General features: G+C 43.7%; 1 protein-coding gene across 3 annotated transcripts in view; it reads left to right on the top strand.

The window, feature by feature from the left end:
• The first annotated feature begins 564 nt into the window (after positions 1–564).
• Positions 565–19,031, top strand: part of CMTR1 (cap methyltransferase 1) — a 28,134-nt gene continuing 9,667 nt past the window's right edge. Inside the window, exons 1-17 of one of the 3 annotated variants that reach the window (XM_068414695.1) lie at positions 565–725; positions 2,245–2,379; positions 5,228–5,370; positions 7,780–7,938; positions 9,309–9,401; positions 10,135–10,206; positions 10,869–10,963; positions 11,068–11,140; positions 11,350–11,548; positions 14,015–14,133; positions 14,373–14,469; positions 15,717–15,849; positions 16,400–16,579; positions 16,993–17,049; positions 18,027–18,084; positions 18,624–18,692; positions 18,867–18,998. In XM_068414695.1, the coding sequence (XP_068270796.1) occupies positions 2,250–2,379; positions 5,228–5,370; positions 7,780–7,938; positions 9,309–9,401; positions 10,135–10,206; positions 10,869–10,963; positions 11,068–11,140; positions 11,350–11,548; positions 14,015–14,133; positions 14,373–14,469; positions 15,717–15,849; positions 16,400–16,579; positions 16,993–17,049; positions 18,027–18,084; positions 18,624–18,692; positions 18,867–18,998 (1,809 nt within the window). In that variant the 5' untranslated portion in view covers positions 565–725; positions 2,245–2,249. Of the gene's footprint in view, positions 759–949; positions 1,366–2,244; positions 2,380–5,227; positions 5,371–7,779; positions 7,939–9,308; positions 9,402–10,134; positions 10,207–10,868; positions 10,964–11,067; positions 11,141–11,349; positions 11,549–14,014; positions 14,134–14,372; positions 14,470–15,716; positions 15,850–16,399; positions 16,580–16,992; positions 17,050–18,026; positions 18,085–18,623; positions 18,693–18,866; positions 18,999–19,031 lie in introns of those variants that run through there. The other 2 variants (XM_068414705.1, XM_068414688.1) reach the window with 2 other exon arrangements.

Here is a 19,031-nt window from a genome sequence, read left to right as displayed (position 1 = left end):
TCGTTAAGATGAAGCATTCGTGCCTGTGTGCTGAGCTCTGTGCCCCTGGCTTTCCAGCCTAACGTGAAATACAAGACAGCTCAATTAGTGTTTGAAATCCTCGTGACAAATGATCTATAGACGTGCATTAGGCTTTTATTGTGTGAAAAGCTCTATCATAACTGGCCTCAGCCAACCTGTTCGGGCTCTGCTCGGGTAACGGAGCCGTCGGTAGGTAACGGTGCAGGGCCCGGCGCTGAGCCGGCTATAGGCTCTCCTGTAGGCAGGCACCTTCCCAGGAAACCTGCGCTGCCTGTAGGAGTAATGACATTGCCAGCCCTGAGCGGGGCTGGGGGCGTGCTGCCTGCAGCGGGCAGGGCCGGGCCGGGCCGGGCAGAGCGGGGCGGTGCTGCGGGCCGCCATGCCGCTGCACCGCCGCCGTTGCTTAGCGACCCGAGGGGGCCTTGCGGAGGGGGCGCCGGGCCGAGGCTGCCCTCTGCGCGCCTGCGGAAACGGGCCCCTCAGTGCCGGCGCGGGCGGTGCGTCACTGTCGCGCGCCGGCGGGCTGGGGAGGACCCGCGGGAGGGGGCGGGGCGGGGGCGGTGACGGCGGCGCCTCCGAGCGGGGAAACGAAACCGGCGGTGGCGGCGCAGGAACGGGCCCGCCGGCCCGAGCCACCCGCCTGTCCCCGCTCTGCTGCCAGCCCGAGCCACCCGCCTGCCCTCCGCCCCGCCGCCCGCCCTGCCGTGAGTGCCCCCCGGTCCGGCGGAGCGGTGTCGGTGGGCCCTGCTCCCAGCGCGCGTTTGTGGGTCAGGGCGGGGCGCGGCCGCCGGCAGCTCCTGCGGGCTCCCGGCCGCCCGCCCTCGGCATGGTGGGGCCGCGGCTCGGCCCGCTGCCGGCTTGCGGGGCCTCTGGTAGCGGGAGCGGGAGGTTGCGGGGCGGGCGTACCCTCGGGGCGGGCGGCGGGCTGCGGTGTCCCAGCCGGCAGCAAAGGCTGTGCCCGTACAGCGCCAGCGGGGCGCTCGGGGGGGTTCTGGCATCCCTTATCTTGTTAATTTAGTTCATTAAAGTTAATTTTGCGTCGTTTGAAATCTACCAGGCAAGTAAGTGTGCGGCGGGACGACTGGGAGGAGGCTGGCGGGGGTGAGCTACGGGTGCGTTAACCTAATGAGAGAGTGTCTGAGGAGGTGCAGAAAATGGCCAGCAAGGAAAAAAAAAACCCTGAACTGACCCAAGAGCAGATGAATACGAGCTGGCCATAAACGAACTTCTGGTGGAAGGGAAAAGATGTCCCCGCGCAGGGAAGTTGTGGGATGGTTTTGCAGTCAGAGTCGTGGGGACTAATAAAGGACTCGGCCTTAAGCTGCCCGGTGTGTGTTTGTGGAAGTAAGTTTGATAACAGAGGGTTTGAAGAGGTGACCTGGGGCATCTCTTCTGGCCCAGCATCCCTATGTAGAATAATAACCACCACTAGGTTTTAATTGCTGTTTATCAATAGCAGGGAGATTTAGCTAGTGCTCTAAGCATCTGTGCCTCAATTTTCACCTGCTTTCCTGTTCTTTGGTTCTTGTCTTCTGCAGACCTTCCCAGCTAGATCCTATTAACTCTGTCTGATGTATTAGTCCTTTCTCTGGGTTTATGCTAAGTTTATCAGCCGCATCCAGAAGTTTGATATCTTGCCAGTGATTCCTGGTAGAAAAACACAAACATCTCCCAACTTGAGCACACATATTTAATATAAGTTCTACTATAGAAGTCATGTAGGAAAGCTCTTTTATTAATTAACATTTGCAGAGGTGAGGTCAGAGGTGTTCATAGTCTCTTGTAAGAAATTGGTTCCACCTTACATCTTCTCCACTAGATTGATCTTATTTCCTCAATTTTTTTGTGTGTTTAGATAAAATGAAATCTCTGATTCAGTAGCAGTAACCAACTGTCATATATTTGTTATCTAAGTGCTGATGTCTAGGTTGTCTTCATCTACTAGCATTTAATGGTAAGTAGGTTGTAGAAATTATTTGAAATTCAAGTCATCAGTAATATGGAAGCTTCTGCATAGACGTCAGGTTTGTTTAGACTAGCTATTAAGAAAGGTGGGTTGAAAAGAAGACGATACTTTTACCTACATCAAACTGAAGTTGAGAAGCATAATAGTGAATAGTCCATAAAATGATCTATGCCACCATGCTGCTGCGCCTTACCCTTCAGCATGCAGGAGAAAGTTAATTTGCTTAATGTTTACCACATATGATCATCTTCTTTCAGCAAAAATGAAGAGAAGGACAGAACCGGAATTTTGCAGCCCCCAAAAGAAGCAGAAGAAAAGGATAGAAGACTTGGGCTTAACCCTCAGTTCTACTTCAGATGATGAAACTCAATTTAGTAATCATACTACTCAAGGTAAAGTTGGAGATAAGGTGTGTGTTGCTGCGGGGAATCTAAATAGTAACTAGGAATTGAACCCACATCTCCTAAATCTTAATTTGTAGCCTGAACTTCAAAAGCATGCTCTCTCTTTTGGAGAAAAACTACATAATTTCTGTTCACAATCTTGGATTGTTGTGAATTTTTTAATGCCTTTTTTAAGTCTCGTGTAAACAGTTTGGTCTGGGAATTGTATGAATTCAGACAGAGAAAATAGAACTTGAGGCAGATGACAAGTGCATGGTTCAAAGCTGTTAAGATTCTTGTAATGCATGAGCAGCATTGATCTTTTCAGTCTCAGCAGTTACTTCTGTTTTGGAAACTTTAGTAGTGAGGTGTAGTGCCGTAAAGAAATGTCATAATCCCTAATTGTTTAAATTTTTTTTAAAAAAAAATCGATAATCTTACCACATTTTTGCAGATGGTAGAAATCGAGATGAATACAAAGGGTGGGTTGATTGAGACTCCTGCATTGTGGCACCATCTCTTTTGCTGGCTTGGTGTGATTTTTTGGGGGGGACGGTAGAGTTGTTTGTCTGTGAGCCTTAATGTTTAAGAAACAAGTTGGTACAGTTCAAGGTCAACATTTTAGACAGCGTTAATTCTTCAGTAGTCTGTTACAGCCATCGTGGCTTCTGATTGAAGAAAGAAGGTTGGGGGAGAGAAGTGATTTGAGATCTGATCTCAGCTGAGCGTGGCCTAGCAAATGTTAAAAGCAAGAAGAGTTGTGAAAGGTCTTTCTTGAGATTTATGTAGTGAGTATTGTGTTTGAGGCACATCATGAGCCTCTGGAAAATAAGACACAGCTCAAAAGCAGGCAGCAAAGTTAATTGAAGCTGTGTATTGGCGAAACAGAAAGCAGTAACTGACTCTAAAGCAAAATCCTTTGTGATCCTGTTCATATCGAAGAAATTTGTGAAGGAAAGAGAAATGTAGCTTGTGTGACAGATGTTTGAAAATCAAGATGGGTATATGATATTGCAAACACAAATTAAATCATAGCCTTCCTTGTCTCAAGCTGGAAGCCTCAAAGGTTGATACTGTAAAACTCTGTCATAGTAGTTGCATGAGGACACAAGTCCTGAATCTTAAAAGCTGCTAGTTCAGCAACAAGGATTGAGCACACGTTGAAAGGGTTTTAACTACAGTTGTATATTTCACTGTGGTGTCTTTCATTTTCACTTCACTTTCCTGTAATGGTCTTTCTTTACTAATCTCTAGTTGTTTGCTGTTACTTCACTGGTTTTCCGTGTCAGGAAAATATGAGGGAGAGAAATAATCTGTATTTTTTCTTAAATCAGAAAAACGTAAGAGAAGTTCAATCCTTCTTTCTAGGTAATTATAATTTTTTTTTAAACACTTCTATGGACCTAAATAATTCCTTTTTAAGTGATAAACAGAAAAAGATTAACTCTGCTATCAACAATTTTCTGCATTATCTCAGGGCAACTTATGTAGTACAACTTCTCCTAGTTGAACGAAGAAGCACAGGATGATTTCTAGCACTCAGCAAACCAGGGAGGCTCAAGAGGCAGAGGTCCAATGAAGAGCATGGCTGTGCTTGCTGTGGATTGTTGCTCCAGTAGTCTGTATGGCCTGCCCCACAGCATTATCTGTAGTATGACTGATGTGGTGCTAGGCAAATTTCAGGAAGGAAATTTGTGCCATTGCCTCATCCTTGTAGTGATATTAGCACAGGAGAAGCGGAAGGACTTGGTGGGTTGTAGGGCCTCCCTCGCTGGCAAGCTGGTGCGGAGCAGGCCATGAGACAAATGATATGACTACCACGATTCCTGCCCAGATCCCAGTTACATCCAGCCCAGAGCAAATAGGTTTGGGCATCTCACAGCTGTAGAGCAGCAGCGAGGACTATACAGCTCATACAGGCCTAGGTTCTTCCCAAATAGATCCCAGGGTGGAACTGGGCATAGACAGAGCTTCATTGTTTCGTGCCCATGAAGGCTCTGCTGCATCAGTTTCAGGTGACTCTCAGGTGACAAAAGTTTATTTTGAGTGTCTGCTGTGTATGGTAGTACATATGACCTTGACTGGACCATTGACTTAATTAACTTCTTCCTCAAACCTTCATCTCTGTCATGGTGTCTTCTGATTGGTGTCTTCTGATGTTATCTGTCACTGGGGTATATATGCATCAGTAAACTCCAGAGGTGAAAAACTGTCACATTTGCGGTAGTGAACTTCTGGATCCTCGCTACTGAGGTGGGTAGTGGAGTCAAACTGAAGTTTAATATGGGGACTAAGGGATTCAACTCTGTCTTCTTTCTGCAGTGTTGGCCATTTGGTAGATGCCTGTGTACTTGATGTGGATTTTTGGTTAAGTTAGGGGTGCGTTTACACCTGTAGTTAGGTAGGAAACTGAGGAAAATCCAGTATGTTTTATCAAGGTGTTGGTAACTGTTATTCTCAGGAGACAATCTCTGTGGACTTTCTCAGCTCCTCAGGATTATTGCAAAGGTCAGGCACACCGCAGTGTACTATCGTGGTCATGCTGTGCCCTGCTCTGCTGCTGTAACGGGGTTTGCCCAGCCCTTTGCGGGGCCTGGATCCATTGGGTCAGAGTCCTTGTGTGTGTCCCTGAGACAAAGGGGCAGATAACCAGGTGTTGGTTCTGTGGAGTATTTTATATTACACCTGTGTGCTTCCCGTAGCACGTTTGGGATACTGAAGTGTACTCTCTATGTGTGCGTTGAGGTGTTTTAATGAGTCACACTTATGGTTCTTAACGTGATTACTGAGATGTCTGTCTTCCGTTTTCTTTTTATTTTCATACTCACTTTTCTCACTTTTTTTTGTTTGTTTTCAGAGTCTTCCAGTAGCAGCAGTGGGTCCGACAGTGAGAGCGATGAAAAAAGACCAGTCTTCAGCAATGAGTTCAAACAAGACTCTCTCGTGGAGGGTACTTCATCTCGCTACTCAATGTATAACAGTGTCTCCCAAAAGCTCATGGTAGGTCAAAATAGTTTTGGACCAAACTATTAAGACCTGATGAGAGCAAAGTGAAAAAACCAGTCTGTTTTAAGAGATTCTGATTCTGATCCTCCTTGTAGCAGGGTTCTCTGCTTCTTTGGGCAAGCTACGGAGCAGTTGAGGGAGGCTGAGAGAGCTTGGTTGAAGGGGATCTATTAAAAAAGAAAGCTGATTCTTGTTCAAGGCCTAGGAGCAGGGAGGTGAATGTGAAGGTGAAGGGAAGGATCTCTGGATCAGGCGGCTTGCTGAGCTTGAAAAGAGTCCTACTGTATGTTACTTTGCAATGCTTGAGTTAACAAATGCCTTGTAAGAAAGGCCTTAACAAATTCTGTGATTGACATTAATTTGTTTGGTCTTGGAGGCTGGCTGGCATATACCTTTGTAGAATTATTACCTTAATTATTAAGGTATTTCTTTTTCTGTCAAGCAGCGCCACTCTGCTTTATGTAGGGATGGAAATTTCTTGGAAAAGCAGAGAGTTGTGAACGATAGCGACTGACAACTAAGCTTTGAAGGTGATCACCAACCACTTGATTGCATAGTGTTAGTGTGGGGAAGAAAGTATTTAGAAAGTTCTGAGAAAATGGTTGACTGTCTCTGTCTCATGATAGTCCCAAACTTGGCAACTTTTTTCTGAGTTTAAAGGCAACAGTAGGCTGTAGAGAAGAGGAGTCTCCTTCGGTGGATGCTGTTACACTTACTTCCTGATACAAACTTTGTCACTGTGGTATCACAAGTGTCTCATAATCCTGAAAGAATTTCCATTCTTGATAACAGAGAAACAAAAATGTTATTTCCAAGGGCAGCAGAGAAGATGAGGCATATAGTTGTTTATTACTTGAAACGTGACAGGAAGTTCGGGACTCAGTGGGGGACTGAATTCGGGTCTTCTTTTGTTCTGTGCTGGTGCTGTACTCACAGGAGCAGGGGTCAGCAATCTTTCCATGGTGGTAGAACAGCATGTACCTGGCTTTGCCAAGTTAGAAGTTCAGTCTTCTGTTAGAAGCTGGGAAGTGCTAGCTGCTACTAGGAGTGGGAACAGGGAGATACTGCCTCTCAAGGAGGTGGAATGCTGCTGATCAGCGGGATCATACCTCCACATGAAGAAAGAACTTTCAGCTCCTGCTGAATTCAAAACTCAATGGGATGCAGAGGCTGAAAGTTGCTGATTGTGCCTCTTTGTAGATAAATCCTGTTGCTGATCATTCAGAATCTGTCCACGTGCGTTTTTGGCACTGGGCTGCATTTCACTGATTCTAGCACAAGACTGTCTTTCACTTGGAGAGTTCTCTCCTGAGCCAATTAGGATATGTGCTTTCCATCACCACAGTACAGGAGTGCTTTCCATCACCACAGTACAGGAGCTTTTACTACTGAATTTGGGAGGCTTTTGTTTGTAAGGCCTCATCAGTTGAATATAAGGATTGATGTGATATCAAGTCTGATTGAATGATATGGTAGCATTAGGTCAGTAAAAGGAAAATAGTCCTTGACCGATAGATGTTCAAATTTCTGTCCTCTGAAAACCGGTGTGTAACAGGCTCGGTGGCTGTCACATTTAGTGTACATATTTCAGGGTCTGATTCAGAGGTAGCAAAAGCAATGGGAAAACACCATGTACCTTTGTATAAAACCCGTCAGATGTTCTTGTGTTGTTTCTTGTACAGATTGGTAATAAACAATGTTTTTATTGGTTCTTACAGGAAGGAGTACATGGATAACATTCATTCAAAGTGAAACTTAATCCTTAAGTCTTTTATTTACTTACTGTCTTGTAGATGCGTACTGGAGGGAGTGAAATTGACTGCATTCATACTTTTTGTTGTTGTTCTCTTGTTACTAAAATTTATGAAGAGTAAGAATTGGAAAACTAGCAGTTAATTAAAATATTTCTTTTAACATAGCAGATGAAAATGTGTTTCAGGAGCAGTGGGTCTTGCGTTCCTCCTCTGAGTTTTAGGTGAAGTTTTAACTGATGCTTGAAATGTATGTGAGTGATGTTCACAACAAAGAATATCATCACAACATGAATTTTTTCCTGCGCCAGCATCTTTTGTTTTATGAACCTTCCACGCTTACTGAACACTGTGATGAATGGCTCCAGGCTCCTCACTACTTCTCCATCTGTGCAGGCTGTTCCTACATTACTGAATCTTTTGTAATTTGCTGTTGTCTCAAACATCATTCTTCAGATCTAGGGGTTTTTTTTGTCCTGCCTCAGTGAACTCAGTATTAAGTCCTGAAAGCCACAACTGAGATAAAAAATGCTCAGTGCCTTTAAGTCACTTCAGGGTGATGTGCCATTTTCTCTGCTAGGCTTTGACCCCAGTAGTAGTACATAAACTCAACTCCACTTGCCTCAGTGTGCTCCCTTTGCTTTCTTTATAGGCCAAGATGGGTTTCCGGGAAGGAGAAGGTCTGGGAAAATATGGCCAAGGCAGGAAGGATATTGTTGAGGCCTCCAATCAGAAGGGAAGGAGAGGCTTTGGGCTGACCCTCAAAGGGTTTGATGGGGAGCTCAATATTGATTGGCAGGATGAGCCAGAGGTAAGTACTTCCTTGTTTTGAGTCCCTTTTCTGTTACTGTGTTCAGGATTTGCCCTCTGGGAATGATGTTTAGTGTTGTCTGATAGAACTGGCTACCGTTAAGTGGCTCTGCTGGGTAGACCCAGGCCTTATTTTGTCCCAGAACAGCATGGCAAAACTTGTTTTCTGTCACATGTATTGATGTTCTGGCACAAAATTGGTTTCAGATGGATCGTTGCTGTGGTCTGTAGGATTTGTTTCTTAGTTTGCAGTGGTGAATGTGATTGAAAATTGTTATCAAGCTCATTTGGGCTTACCATTTTTATTTTTTATATAATTTTTTATGCCTGTATAGGTGATTTTTTTTAAAAAAAAAAAAAATCTGTTCTGGGTGTTTTTAATAGACCCAAATAAAATGTGCGGATGTTCTATTCCTGTGTCTTGTCAAGCTCTCCAACAGGGAAGAACATTGGGAAATAGAAATAGATGTTGTCAGGAAAGAAAAGCCTGGTTTTGATATTATTTGGTGTGAAATAGCTGCTGTATGTTTGTATTTAAAAAGAAAGAAACAAACCACAACACTGAATCCTAGGAATCTGGCAGCTGGAGAGTAAGCCAGAAGGTCCCAGCCATTGTTAGTCAAGGGCAACAATGCTTGTCAAGTCATGTGTGGTGCATGTTGTAGTACTTTGCTCTCCATTCTTTGAATTGTTTTCAGCAGTTGAAATAGTATCAGAGGTCATTCCTTGAGAGCCAGGAATCTGAGACCTGTTCTGTAGGCTCATTGGTTTAGGTCTCATTCTCCAGTGTGTTTCTACAGCTCACAGCAGTTGCATGTGATTAACCCTTGTGGATGATACTACTATAATAAATATAAGAAGGTTAGTAGATCTTAGCAGCCTCTCTTTGTGGAGGAGTAGCATCATTTTGATCTTAACTGCTAGAACAATTCCTTCCCAAGATTATAAAAATTGTTCAAAGCCTGAATTAAGTTGTGGAATGAGGGAGCCTTTCGGAAAAAACTGGGAGAAAGAATGTGTAAAGCATCATCAGGAAGCGTGTTTTTTTTGACAACTGTCTCTTTTGCAGTGTCACTAAAATGTACCTTGAGAGCACTAGGCTTTTGCTTTGTCTTGATTATTTATTAGACTGTAATGAGAGGAAAGTGGTGTGGGGTTTTTTGTGGTGAAGGTTTTTGGATTCTTTTTTTTTATTTTAAATTCAATCAAATTAGACATGTTTTAGACTAGGAGAAAAAACTCTATGGTAGGCCCTAAAGTTGTGGCATAACCCCTTATGTACTAGGATTGGGAGGCAAATTTTGGGGGAATAATTAGTTATATTTTGCTAGCAAAACTGTCTTTGGCTCTTTCCATGTCTTGTGTTTCCAGCCCAGTGCCTATGAGGAGGTGGACTGGTGCCTCGAGTGTACCACGGAAATCCCTGACGCCCAGGAGCTGAAGGAGTGGATGACTGTGGGGAAGGTGATTTTTAATATCTCAGTACTTACCAGCCTAAGACAACGCAGGACTACTCCACCTGAAACAATTGCCTTGTCAAAGAGTTGTAGAATAACCTAGGCTGGAGGGCACCTCTAGAGATTGCTAGTGCAGCTTCCTGCTTAAAGCAGGTCCAGCTAGATCAGGTTGCTCAAGGCCTTGTTTGGTTGAGTTTTGAGTATCTCCAGGGATGGAAATTTCACAACCTGTTTGGGCATCTGCTTCAGTGTTTGATAACCCAGTTGACAAAATTTCCGTGTGGTTAATTGGCATTTTTTGTGTTGCAGCTTGTGTCCATTGTTTCTTGTCCTGTCGCTGTCCATCTCTAGGAGTGTAGATCAATCTTCTCTATTTCCTGCCATTAGGTACATGTAGATAGCAAGAGGATCTCCCTTTCTCCATTCTGAACAAACTGTTCTCTCCATCTCTCCTTGTACACCTGGTGCTTCTGCACCCTTATCATCTTGGTGGCCCTTTTACTGGACTTGCTCCAGTATATCTGTCTTGTATTGGGGAGTGCTAAACTGGATGCAGTATTCCACGTGTGATCTCAAGATGCCTAATAGGGGAGAATAATTCCTCACCCTGCTCACTACGCTTTTGCTAATACAGCCTAGTATGTGGTTGGCAACCTTCATCCATTCCTGGTACATGTTGCATTTTGAAGTGACAGATACTATGTTTGCTGATTGTTACCTGTGTTCTCATCCTGTTCCAGAGGAAGATGGTGATTGAAGATGAAACAGAATTCTGTAGTGAAGAGCTTTTACGTAATGTCCTGCAGTGCAAGGTGAGTCCCCTTCTTTAGAGAGGAACTGAAGTTTTGGGGAAGCAAGTGAAATAAATAATTGAAGAGGATTGAGTAGTTTACTTAGGTGATTGGCAAGAACTCAGAATGTCCTCTTTCACCTCCATGCTACTGGTGTGACGTAGCATCCTGGTTGTTACTGTCTGTTCAGCAACCAGTTTTGCACCTCAGCCTTCAAAGAGATGAATGAAAACAGTCTCCCTTTCTTAGTCCAACTGAAAGGCTGAAGACTTGAATAAGCTAAGGAAATAAGCTCCCTTTCCTTTCTTGTGTATTCCATCTTCCCCCCTAGATTTTATCATGCCCTTGTAAATTGCAGTAGAGGGAGTGTGTGTGTATATGTGTGAGAGAAATACCTTAGACTGGGACTGCTTTTGAGGTGACTAACCACATTATCAGGCTCTGGAGCCATCAGTACAGGATTCTTCAGTGTCACTAAATTTGCTTAAGAACTGGGGTGGCTTAGAAGAAGAGTGAATATCATTATGTGACAGAAAAACATTCTGTATTGGTGAACCAAACCCTGCATGGGGTTTGCTGTCTAAAGAAAGAGAAGCATGAGGACAGGAAATGCTCATGCGTACCTATCCTTCAAGCCTGTGCCAGGCAGGTCCAGCTCATTTTTTTTTTTCCTGTTTGTGCAGAGTGTATTTGATGAGCTGGATGGAGAAGAAATGCGTCGAGCCCGAACAAGGTCTAACCCCTATGAGATGATCCGTGGAGTTTTCTTCCTGAACAGGTTTGCAGAACTTCTGGTAGTGTAGCCCCTTTCCTATTTATGTCCACTTTCAACTTTGGGAGCCAAAGTTGAAACTTAATAGGTCCCTATTTATGTGTTCACAGGGCTGCAATGAAGATGGCAAATATGGACCATGTCTTTGACTACATGTTTACAAACCCTAAGGACTTCCATGGGGTGAGGGCCTCTTATTTGACTTTCAGACAGCAGTGCTTTCTCAGAGAATGGAGAAGGTGGGGAGAAAGAATACTACTTAGGGTGTTAGCTGGGAAAACAGGTGCTTGAAAGAGACTTCTCTGGCTGAGTAGTGCAGTTTATGGTGTATCTGGTTTGTCTGGTGGGAGCTGTTACTGGGTCACTAGAATTTCCTCAGTTTCCTTTTGCAGAGGCCCTTGATAAAGGAGCGAGATGCAGAGCTGCTCTACTTTGCTGATGTGTGTGCTGGTCCCGGAGGCTTCTCTGAGTATGTCTTGTGGAGGCGGAAGTGGCACGCAAAAGGATTTGGCATGACCTTGAAAGGACCAAATGATTTTAAACTAGAGGACTTCTATTCTGCTTCCAGTGAGCTCTTTGAACCTTACTATGGTATGTAGTGCATGTGTGAGTGTTACCTGATGGTTTTGCTTATGCTGCAGCCTCTGTGTATTGATACCAGCATGGGGATCTAAGAGGAGCCTGTTTAAAGGGAATCATTTTACAAGGTAGAAGGGGGCTGTCATCTGAGAAAGGGGTTGAGATTGGTGAGCTTGCATATCAAGTCTGCACTTATTTCCAGGCTGCCCTGGGAATGTGTGTCCCATTGTAACAGTTGATACTTAAGTGCTTTGCTTATCTGAAAACTGTAGAGTTCTTTAAGACTGCTTGACAATATTTTTCCCACTTCACTGATGTCAGTCTGAAACAGCGAGTGAGATGACTAATCGTAGAATGGTTTGAATTGGAAGGGACCTTAAAAATCATCTAGTTCCAACCCCACTGCCACGGGCAGGGACACTTTCCACTATACCAGGTTGCTCAAAGCCCCATCCAGTCTGGCCTTAAACACTGCCAGGGAGGGGGCAGCCACAACTTCTCTGGGCAACCTGTTCCAGTGTCTCACCACCCTCACAGTAAAGAATTTCTTCCTAATACCTAAATCTACCCTCTTTCAGTTTAAAACTGTTACCCCTTGTCCTGTCACTACGCTCCCTGATAGAGTCCCTCCTCATCTTTCCTGTAGGCCCCCTTCAGGTACTGGAAGGCTGCTATAAGGTCTCCCTGGAGCCTTCTCCTCTCTAGGCTAAACAGTCTCAACTCGCTCAGGCTGTCCTCCTAGGGGAGGTGCTCCAGCCCCCTGACTTGCCCAAAGATCTGTCAGCAGAGCCAGAGACAGAAACCTTACTTGTTTGACGGGCAGTATGTTTCTATATCAGACCTCCATAGCTCTGCTGTGATAATGGATTGTGGGCTCTTAGTAAAGATAAATAAAACAGATTTGGGCTAGAGGCTGTATCTGAATCACTGTAACTAAATGAGCTTCTTAATCCAAAGAGGTTTAAGCTAACATGTTTTACCTTGCTTTGGGATGAACTAAGCAGGTGTACACAGACAATTGCTGCATCTCATCTCATGGATGGTAACTTGTTAAGGTTGCTGACATGTTTGAGCCCTCTGTCTGCATAGCCTCTAGGAATAGGAAGGGAAATAGAAGGATTGCTAGTATTCCTGCTTCTTATTTCAGTCTGTATAAAGGAATCTCGAGTGTCACTGTCTTGTAGAGAAGAGGGTTTACTTTTCCATTATTGTGCTTTTTTTTTTTTTTTTGGTCCACCACTCTGACTCTTGTTGACTGTGACTTTTGACACCTGACCATGAACCCTTAAAGAATGGTTAGTGCTTCAGGATTAGATCTGTTAAAGAGCAGGTTCACGGCAAGGGCAGCAAGGCAGATAAACACATTGTTCTAACGGTTGCAGCATTTGGATCTTCATAACTCACTGCAAACTGGTGTTCTTATGAAGAGGAGGAGATACCTGGAGAAATGAATAGCCCAATGACTTTGATGCATTTTCTTGATCATTTTCTGTCTGTTACGCTATAAAGTCTAGTGAGATGTGTACAAACACTTCCAGTGATGGGAAGGAAGTAGACTGCCATGATATTTGTGTTGTGAAGAATGGTAACAAATTCTAGTGTGGCTTCACTTACTGACAGGATGATTGATAAGGAATTTAGCTATCAAAAGGTTATCATGCATCCTGATCTCTGCTGCTTTCTAGTCCTCTAGTTCAGTTAATGGGAGCTGTAGTTGTAGAAGATTTATAGGGACTAATAGAAGTTCAGGCTTCTTCAAAGTCAGAATTGGTGGGCTCTAGAATACACCTTAGATTAGCTTTCTAAAACACCAACCTGGGGGACAATGTACCTCTCTTTTTGAAGACCATATGGGAAAACTGTACGAACATTCATACACAAACCCTATTTCCCTTTCCATACTCCCTTTATAAACTTGTTCACAGGGGTTTTTTGGGGGTTGTTTTTTTGAAATTCCAGATTACATTGTGTTTGGAAATAGAGGATTGTGTTTCTCTGGAATGATTTGAATTCTTAGTAGAAGGTTGCCAATGCACAATGTAAATAATTTTGCCTTGTCTGTAAAAACATGTTATTACCAGGTAAGCTGTGCAGTGAGATTGAACCTTACATTTTTAGTAGGTTCAGCTATGTGTCACTTCTACTTGGATGTGAATATTATGTTGTCATGTAGTTAGTTCTCATCTCAGGGGAGGGCAGTGAATGATTTGTCTTTTGCTGAGGCTAATGTACATCTTGTCATTTGAGCATGGTTATTATATGGCTTTGTTTAGCCCTGACCACACAATCTGAATAATTTTCCTAATTTAACAAGCATCTTCGGTGGTGAAAAAGGGAATGTGTTAATGCTTATTCTCCTGTCAAGGTCTGTGTAATTTCTGACTAAAAGTTGATTGAATACAATAGATCACGTGTACATACTGATCTTTTGTCTGTCCTTGCAAACACGTTAGTAACTGGTTCCTCTTTTCCCCTTAGGAGAGGGAGGGATTGATGGAGATGGAGACATCACTCGCCCAGAGAACATTACTGCTTTCCGGAATTTTGTTTTGGACAATACTGATCACAAGGGAGTGCATTTCTTAATGGCTGATGGGGTTGGTCCATTTCTTTTTCTTGCACTAATGACCAAAACTGATACCTCAGTCTGCATATAGTAGGATATTTGACATGTGTCCATAGTTACAATGTGAAATTCTTCAAGGCTTGCCATTAAAATTCCTGGTGGCAGTGTTTATCTTAACGAAACAGAAATGATCATGATTCAGCTGTACAGAATCCCTTGCTTGACCAACAGATTTGTGGAGATACTAATCAGATGCTATGTGCTTTGCAGGGTTTCTCAGTGGAGGGTCAGGAGAATCTGCAAGAAATCCTAAGCAAACAGCTCATGCTTTGCCAATTCCTTACAGCACTGTCCATTGTCCGGACAGGTATGTTTTATCCATGAATCTTCTTCCTCCTTCTCTAAGGTGTGGGTGGCATTGCGGAAGGATGCTGTACAACTTTTATTAACGTGCCATGAAGTCCGCTCTGTGGTGAGTCTAAGTTGCACAGAATTGAGTGTGTACTCATACATCCAGAGATGACTGTCAAAAAGCTAAGAGAACTGGGGCAGAAAAATAAGATTATCTATGTCTGTTTTGCTTTACTTAAAAGCAATGAGGTAAAATGCATTAGTTTAAAGCTCTTACAATGTGTTACATTATGTAGCTGTCTTGGGTTAAGGACACTAGTGCGATAACTGGACAGTGTATCTGAGTTTTATGGCACTGTCTGGACCAACTGCTTCCTGAATATTCCAGCAGTCTGGTTGGAATGGAGTGGTGTTTATCCAGTTCATCCTTCCCTCTGACTGTGGCTTTTCTCCTTTAAATCTGCCATCTCTGTGATCAGAACAAGATATGATGTCTTACATGGTCTTGGCTGTACCTCATTGTTGCCAAATGATGGACATTACAGCTCTGTCTGGTTTTGATGGCTCCTCTCTTCTGCTGAGTTTAGTTAGCATTTGGCCCTGACGCAGAAGATAAAAATGCTCATTACGTTATCATTTATCTTGTGCCCTACATCTAGAAGTACCTGAGGCAATGATCTACTTAGCAGTAGTCTCAAATGTGATATGGTAGAAGGAGCAACCTTCTTTAAGTCTTTTCTGTCTGTATAGATAATAGCTCTGTAAGACTGACTTCTTTTTCCTTGGGGAAATTGGGAATCTTGTTTGAAGGCAAGGGGCGACATAGACTCTTTTCTTTCTAGAGGGTGAGGTATTCTGTTTAGGTAACATCTGCTAGTTTTCTCCTCCAGCCTGAGGTTTCTTATTGCACATATCAGAGCTCCTCTTCTACTGAGGCTTTTGCATAGCATGTTGCCATGCCATAGGGCACAGTTTGAGCCTGGAAGGGGAGGATGGGGGGTGGATAGAAGGTTTGCTCATGAGACAGCATGCGTACTGATTTGATCTTGGTCAGGGAAACGCTTTTCTCTTTGCTGCAGAGGTACAGGGAAGGTGGTTCACAGAGCCCCATTGGCCCACTTCATGAATGTGTTTTAGATGCTGTTTAACTGTACCAAAAACACACTTACCAGTTCTGCAGAAGAGAAAGTGGCACTGAGGTGCCTGGTATCTCCTTGTTTCCTTATAATCTGCTGGTATTGATGTGCTTCCTCTTTTTTCCAGGAGGACATTTTGTCTGCAAAACCTTTGACCTGTTTACTCCATTCAGTGTGGGACTTGTTTATCTCCTGTATTGCTGCTTTGAGCGAGTGTGCATCTTTAAACCTGTGACAAGCCGCCCTGCTAACTCAGAGAGGTGAGATTCTTGAGCTACTACTAAAGAAAGCCTGTCCTCTAAATACAGTGATAGATGAATTTGGGTAAGTCTAGTGGAAGCTCTGTGACCTGCCTGAACTGGCAGCTGTCTTGGAGGAGGAAACATTTTAGATGCTTAGCAAATTACGACATCTGACAAGGTAAAGAAGACATTTGCCAAGTTATACTTCTGGGGAGAAAGCAGTGGAACTGAATGTATAACAAATTCTGTTTTTCATGAAATAATTACAGTTCCAGTGAAGCTAGAGCATATTATGTGTGTTATCATTGTACCTGTCAAGTTTAGCAGAATTGGTTTACTATTTGAGGGATATCTGTGGGGTTTTTCAATAGGGTTGAGTTTCCCAGTCTTTACAGAGTGTAGAAAATGTATAACGACTTTGTGATAGGTGAGATTGAACCTTTCTAGGGATAGCCAGGAGGAAAGACTTCCTGGGATTTGGGAAACTGTCCTGATAATGGGAGTGTGGCAGGAAAGTTGGCTGTGTGGAAGAACTGAATCCACATGATCTCTCTGCCTTGCTCTGCAGGTACGTGATATGCAAAGGATTAAAGCTAGGGATTGATGACGTGCGGGATTATCTCTTCATGGTGAACATCAGACTCAACCAGCTCCGCAACTCTGATGTGGATGTGAATCTTGTTGTCCCATTGAACGTGATCAAAGGCGACCAGGATTTCTACGATTACATTGTCCAGTCCAATGAAAAGTGAGTGCTCGTGGGCAATGAGGGCTGCTGGCTGTAGGCAGGTTAACCAACATGGCTTTCAGTTGTAGCTTCTTGCACTCATGGAGGTACTTGTTGATGCTGCTGCACTGCTCTGCTTTTGCTCCCTGAGAGGCTTAGCAGAGCAGAGGAACCCTGTGCAGAGAGAAATGCTGTATACTGTTACTGACTGTTTGGCCTTTTGAGTACTGCGTAGAAAAGAAAGGAGGCTACTGCCTAGTTCTTTCCAGTGGTCTTCCTGTCACTTTGAATCATGTTGGCAATGATCCGTCACTGCTCTGAGGATCAGACTGGCTTTCTCCTGTTGTCCCAGCACTCTTCCTTGTTTTGAACAGTAGAACAGTCTTGGTCGTTGAATAGCTTGCTGCCTGACTGAAACTTGTCTTCTCTTTCAGCCACTGCAAAGTTCAGATAAAGGCACTAGCCAAAATTCGTGCCTTTGTTCAAGACACGTGAGTATATTCCTTTGGCTTTCGGTGAGGACTGAATTAACCTACTATAAATGAATTGCTTTGACCTTCTTTAATGTATTCTGGATTTGAGCTGGTACTTGGCTTGGCCTTTGGAGCCAGGAAAGTGAATAGTGCTTTTAGGTAGCTCAGTTTGTGTCTGCCTGAGTTACTTGCAGAAACATGTGGGTGGCTAGAGGGAGTTCTGAAAGCTGATGGTCTATTACCACCCTTGTTGAGAAGGCTTCCATGCGTTGCATGATTTCCAATTACCATAAGTTTGCCTGCTTCTTAGCAGGAATGTAAGCAGAAAAGTAACTCCCAGCTGCTATGTTCAATTTTACAGTAACCATCTAAGCTGGGTGTGGTTCATAGCTCTTCATTTTCCAGGGGCAATTCAAAGCATCTAAGTTACGTACCTAGAATTACCTAAAGCTCATGATGTGAATTTCTTGCGTAAAACTAAAACCATTGCAATGTATAGCTATTTCCCTGCTGTGAGTTTTCTGTTCAGGTGTCATTCAGAGATAATACGTAGTAGAAAGCTGAGTGAGTCTGGTAGCCAGGAGTTATCTAAGAGTTGATCCTAACGTTGACACTGGTTTTTGTGTGGCCTTCAGGAGGTCTCCATTGCTATTTGTAAATAGGGCGATGTACCCAGCTATTGGACATTAGCATAAGTTCATACTAGTACATAACTTCTTGAAAATATTGATGCCCAGTGGTACTTTCATGGGGTGGAGTTGTGGCTGCTAGTCAGTAGTGCAGACCATGAAACAAAGCTAAACACGGGGATTGGAGATGGGTGGAGGGTGGGGAGAGAAGGCAGCATCCCGTTTTGTGTAACCTGTTGAGGAACAGTGCATGTTTGTCACTCCCAAGCCAGACACTGAAGGATGCAAGTTTTATAGGGCTGGGATATGTAATGCTGCAAGAGCAAGGAGGTTTCACCATCGTAACAGTCTGCTGTCTTTCTCTAGGACGCTGATTGAGCCACGGCAGGCTGAAATCAGAAAGGAGTGTCTCCAGCTTTGGGGGGTAAGTAAGCTGCCAAGTAGGGAAGTCATGAAGGTGTCCTTGCTGTGGTGAAACAAGAATGGAGCTGCAGTACAGATAGGACCTTCTAGCCAGAGGTTTAATATGTTGTCTTGTGGGAAAGTTGGAGACCATTTCAAGCTGTTTATGTAAGCAAACAGGATGTTCTCATTCATTGTGTGTATGGCTTAACTGAGCAGGCCTCTTTACTGCAGTTGAGAGTATTTCTTCATACACAAAGTGAACTCAGCACTGTAACCAGTGTGTCTTTGATGGAACAGTATTTCATCGAAGCATGCATGAAATCAAAGATTTAGCCTGAAACTTTCTAAAGTTGCCTGTTGTTCCCTGTGAGACGTAGTATGCCTACATTAAATTTGCAAAACACAAGACCTTTTATTTGCCAGATGACCTCTCCAGCGACTGGAATCCCAAGAGCAGGAGTTTCAGGGGGCAGGATATTCTATTGTGTCTTGAAACCAGAAAGGTTCCTATGAACATGCCAAAGAATAACACTATCAATCGTTTGGATTTGTTTTCAGATTCCTGATCAGGCTCGTGTTGCTCCTTCATCTTCAGATCCCAAGTCCAAGTTCTTTGAGCTGATCCAGGTGAGACCGTACCCAGAAACTTGTTGTGAGTCCTTTCATGTAAATAGAACTTTTTGCCATAGGAATTAAGAGATGAAGAAGCTAGTCCTGGATTATCGTTCCATATAGAAGTTGCATTTGCCTACCTGTTGATGTGTTGTGTCTAATTTACCTTTTCCATACTTCGTTCTTTAGGGCACAGACATTGATACCTTCAGTTACAAACCCACTCCTCTGAATTCCAGTACACTGGAGAAAATTCGCCAAGTGTTAGATTACCGGTGTATGGTGTCTGGAAGTGAGCAGAAGTTCCTCTTGGGGCTAGGGGTAAGCGCTGAGAACGGTCTGGTAGTTTTGCTC

The sequence above is a fragment of the Nyctibius grandis genome, chromosome 1 (genome assembly GCF_013368605.1).
Source record: "Nyctibius grandis isolate bNycGra1 chromosome 1, bNycGra1.pri, whole genome shotgun sequence".
Lineage (NCBI taxonomy): Eukaryota > Metazoa > Chordata > Aves > Nyctibiiformes > Nyctibiidae > Nyctibius > Nyctibius grandis.
The sequence above is the reverse complement of the archived record's forward strand: the minus strand, read 5'-3'. Positions and strand labels throughout refer to the sequence as shown.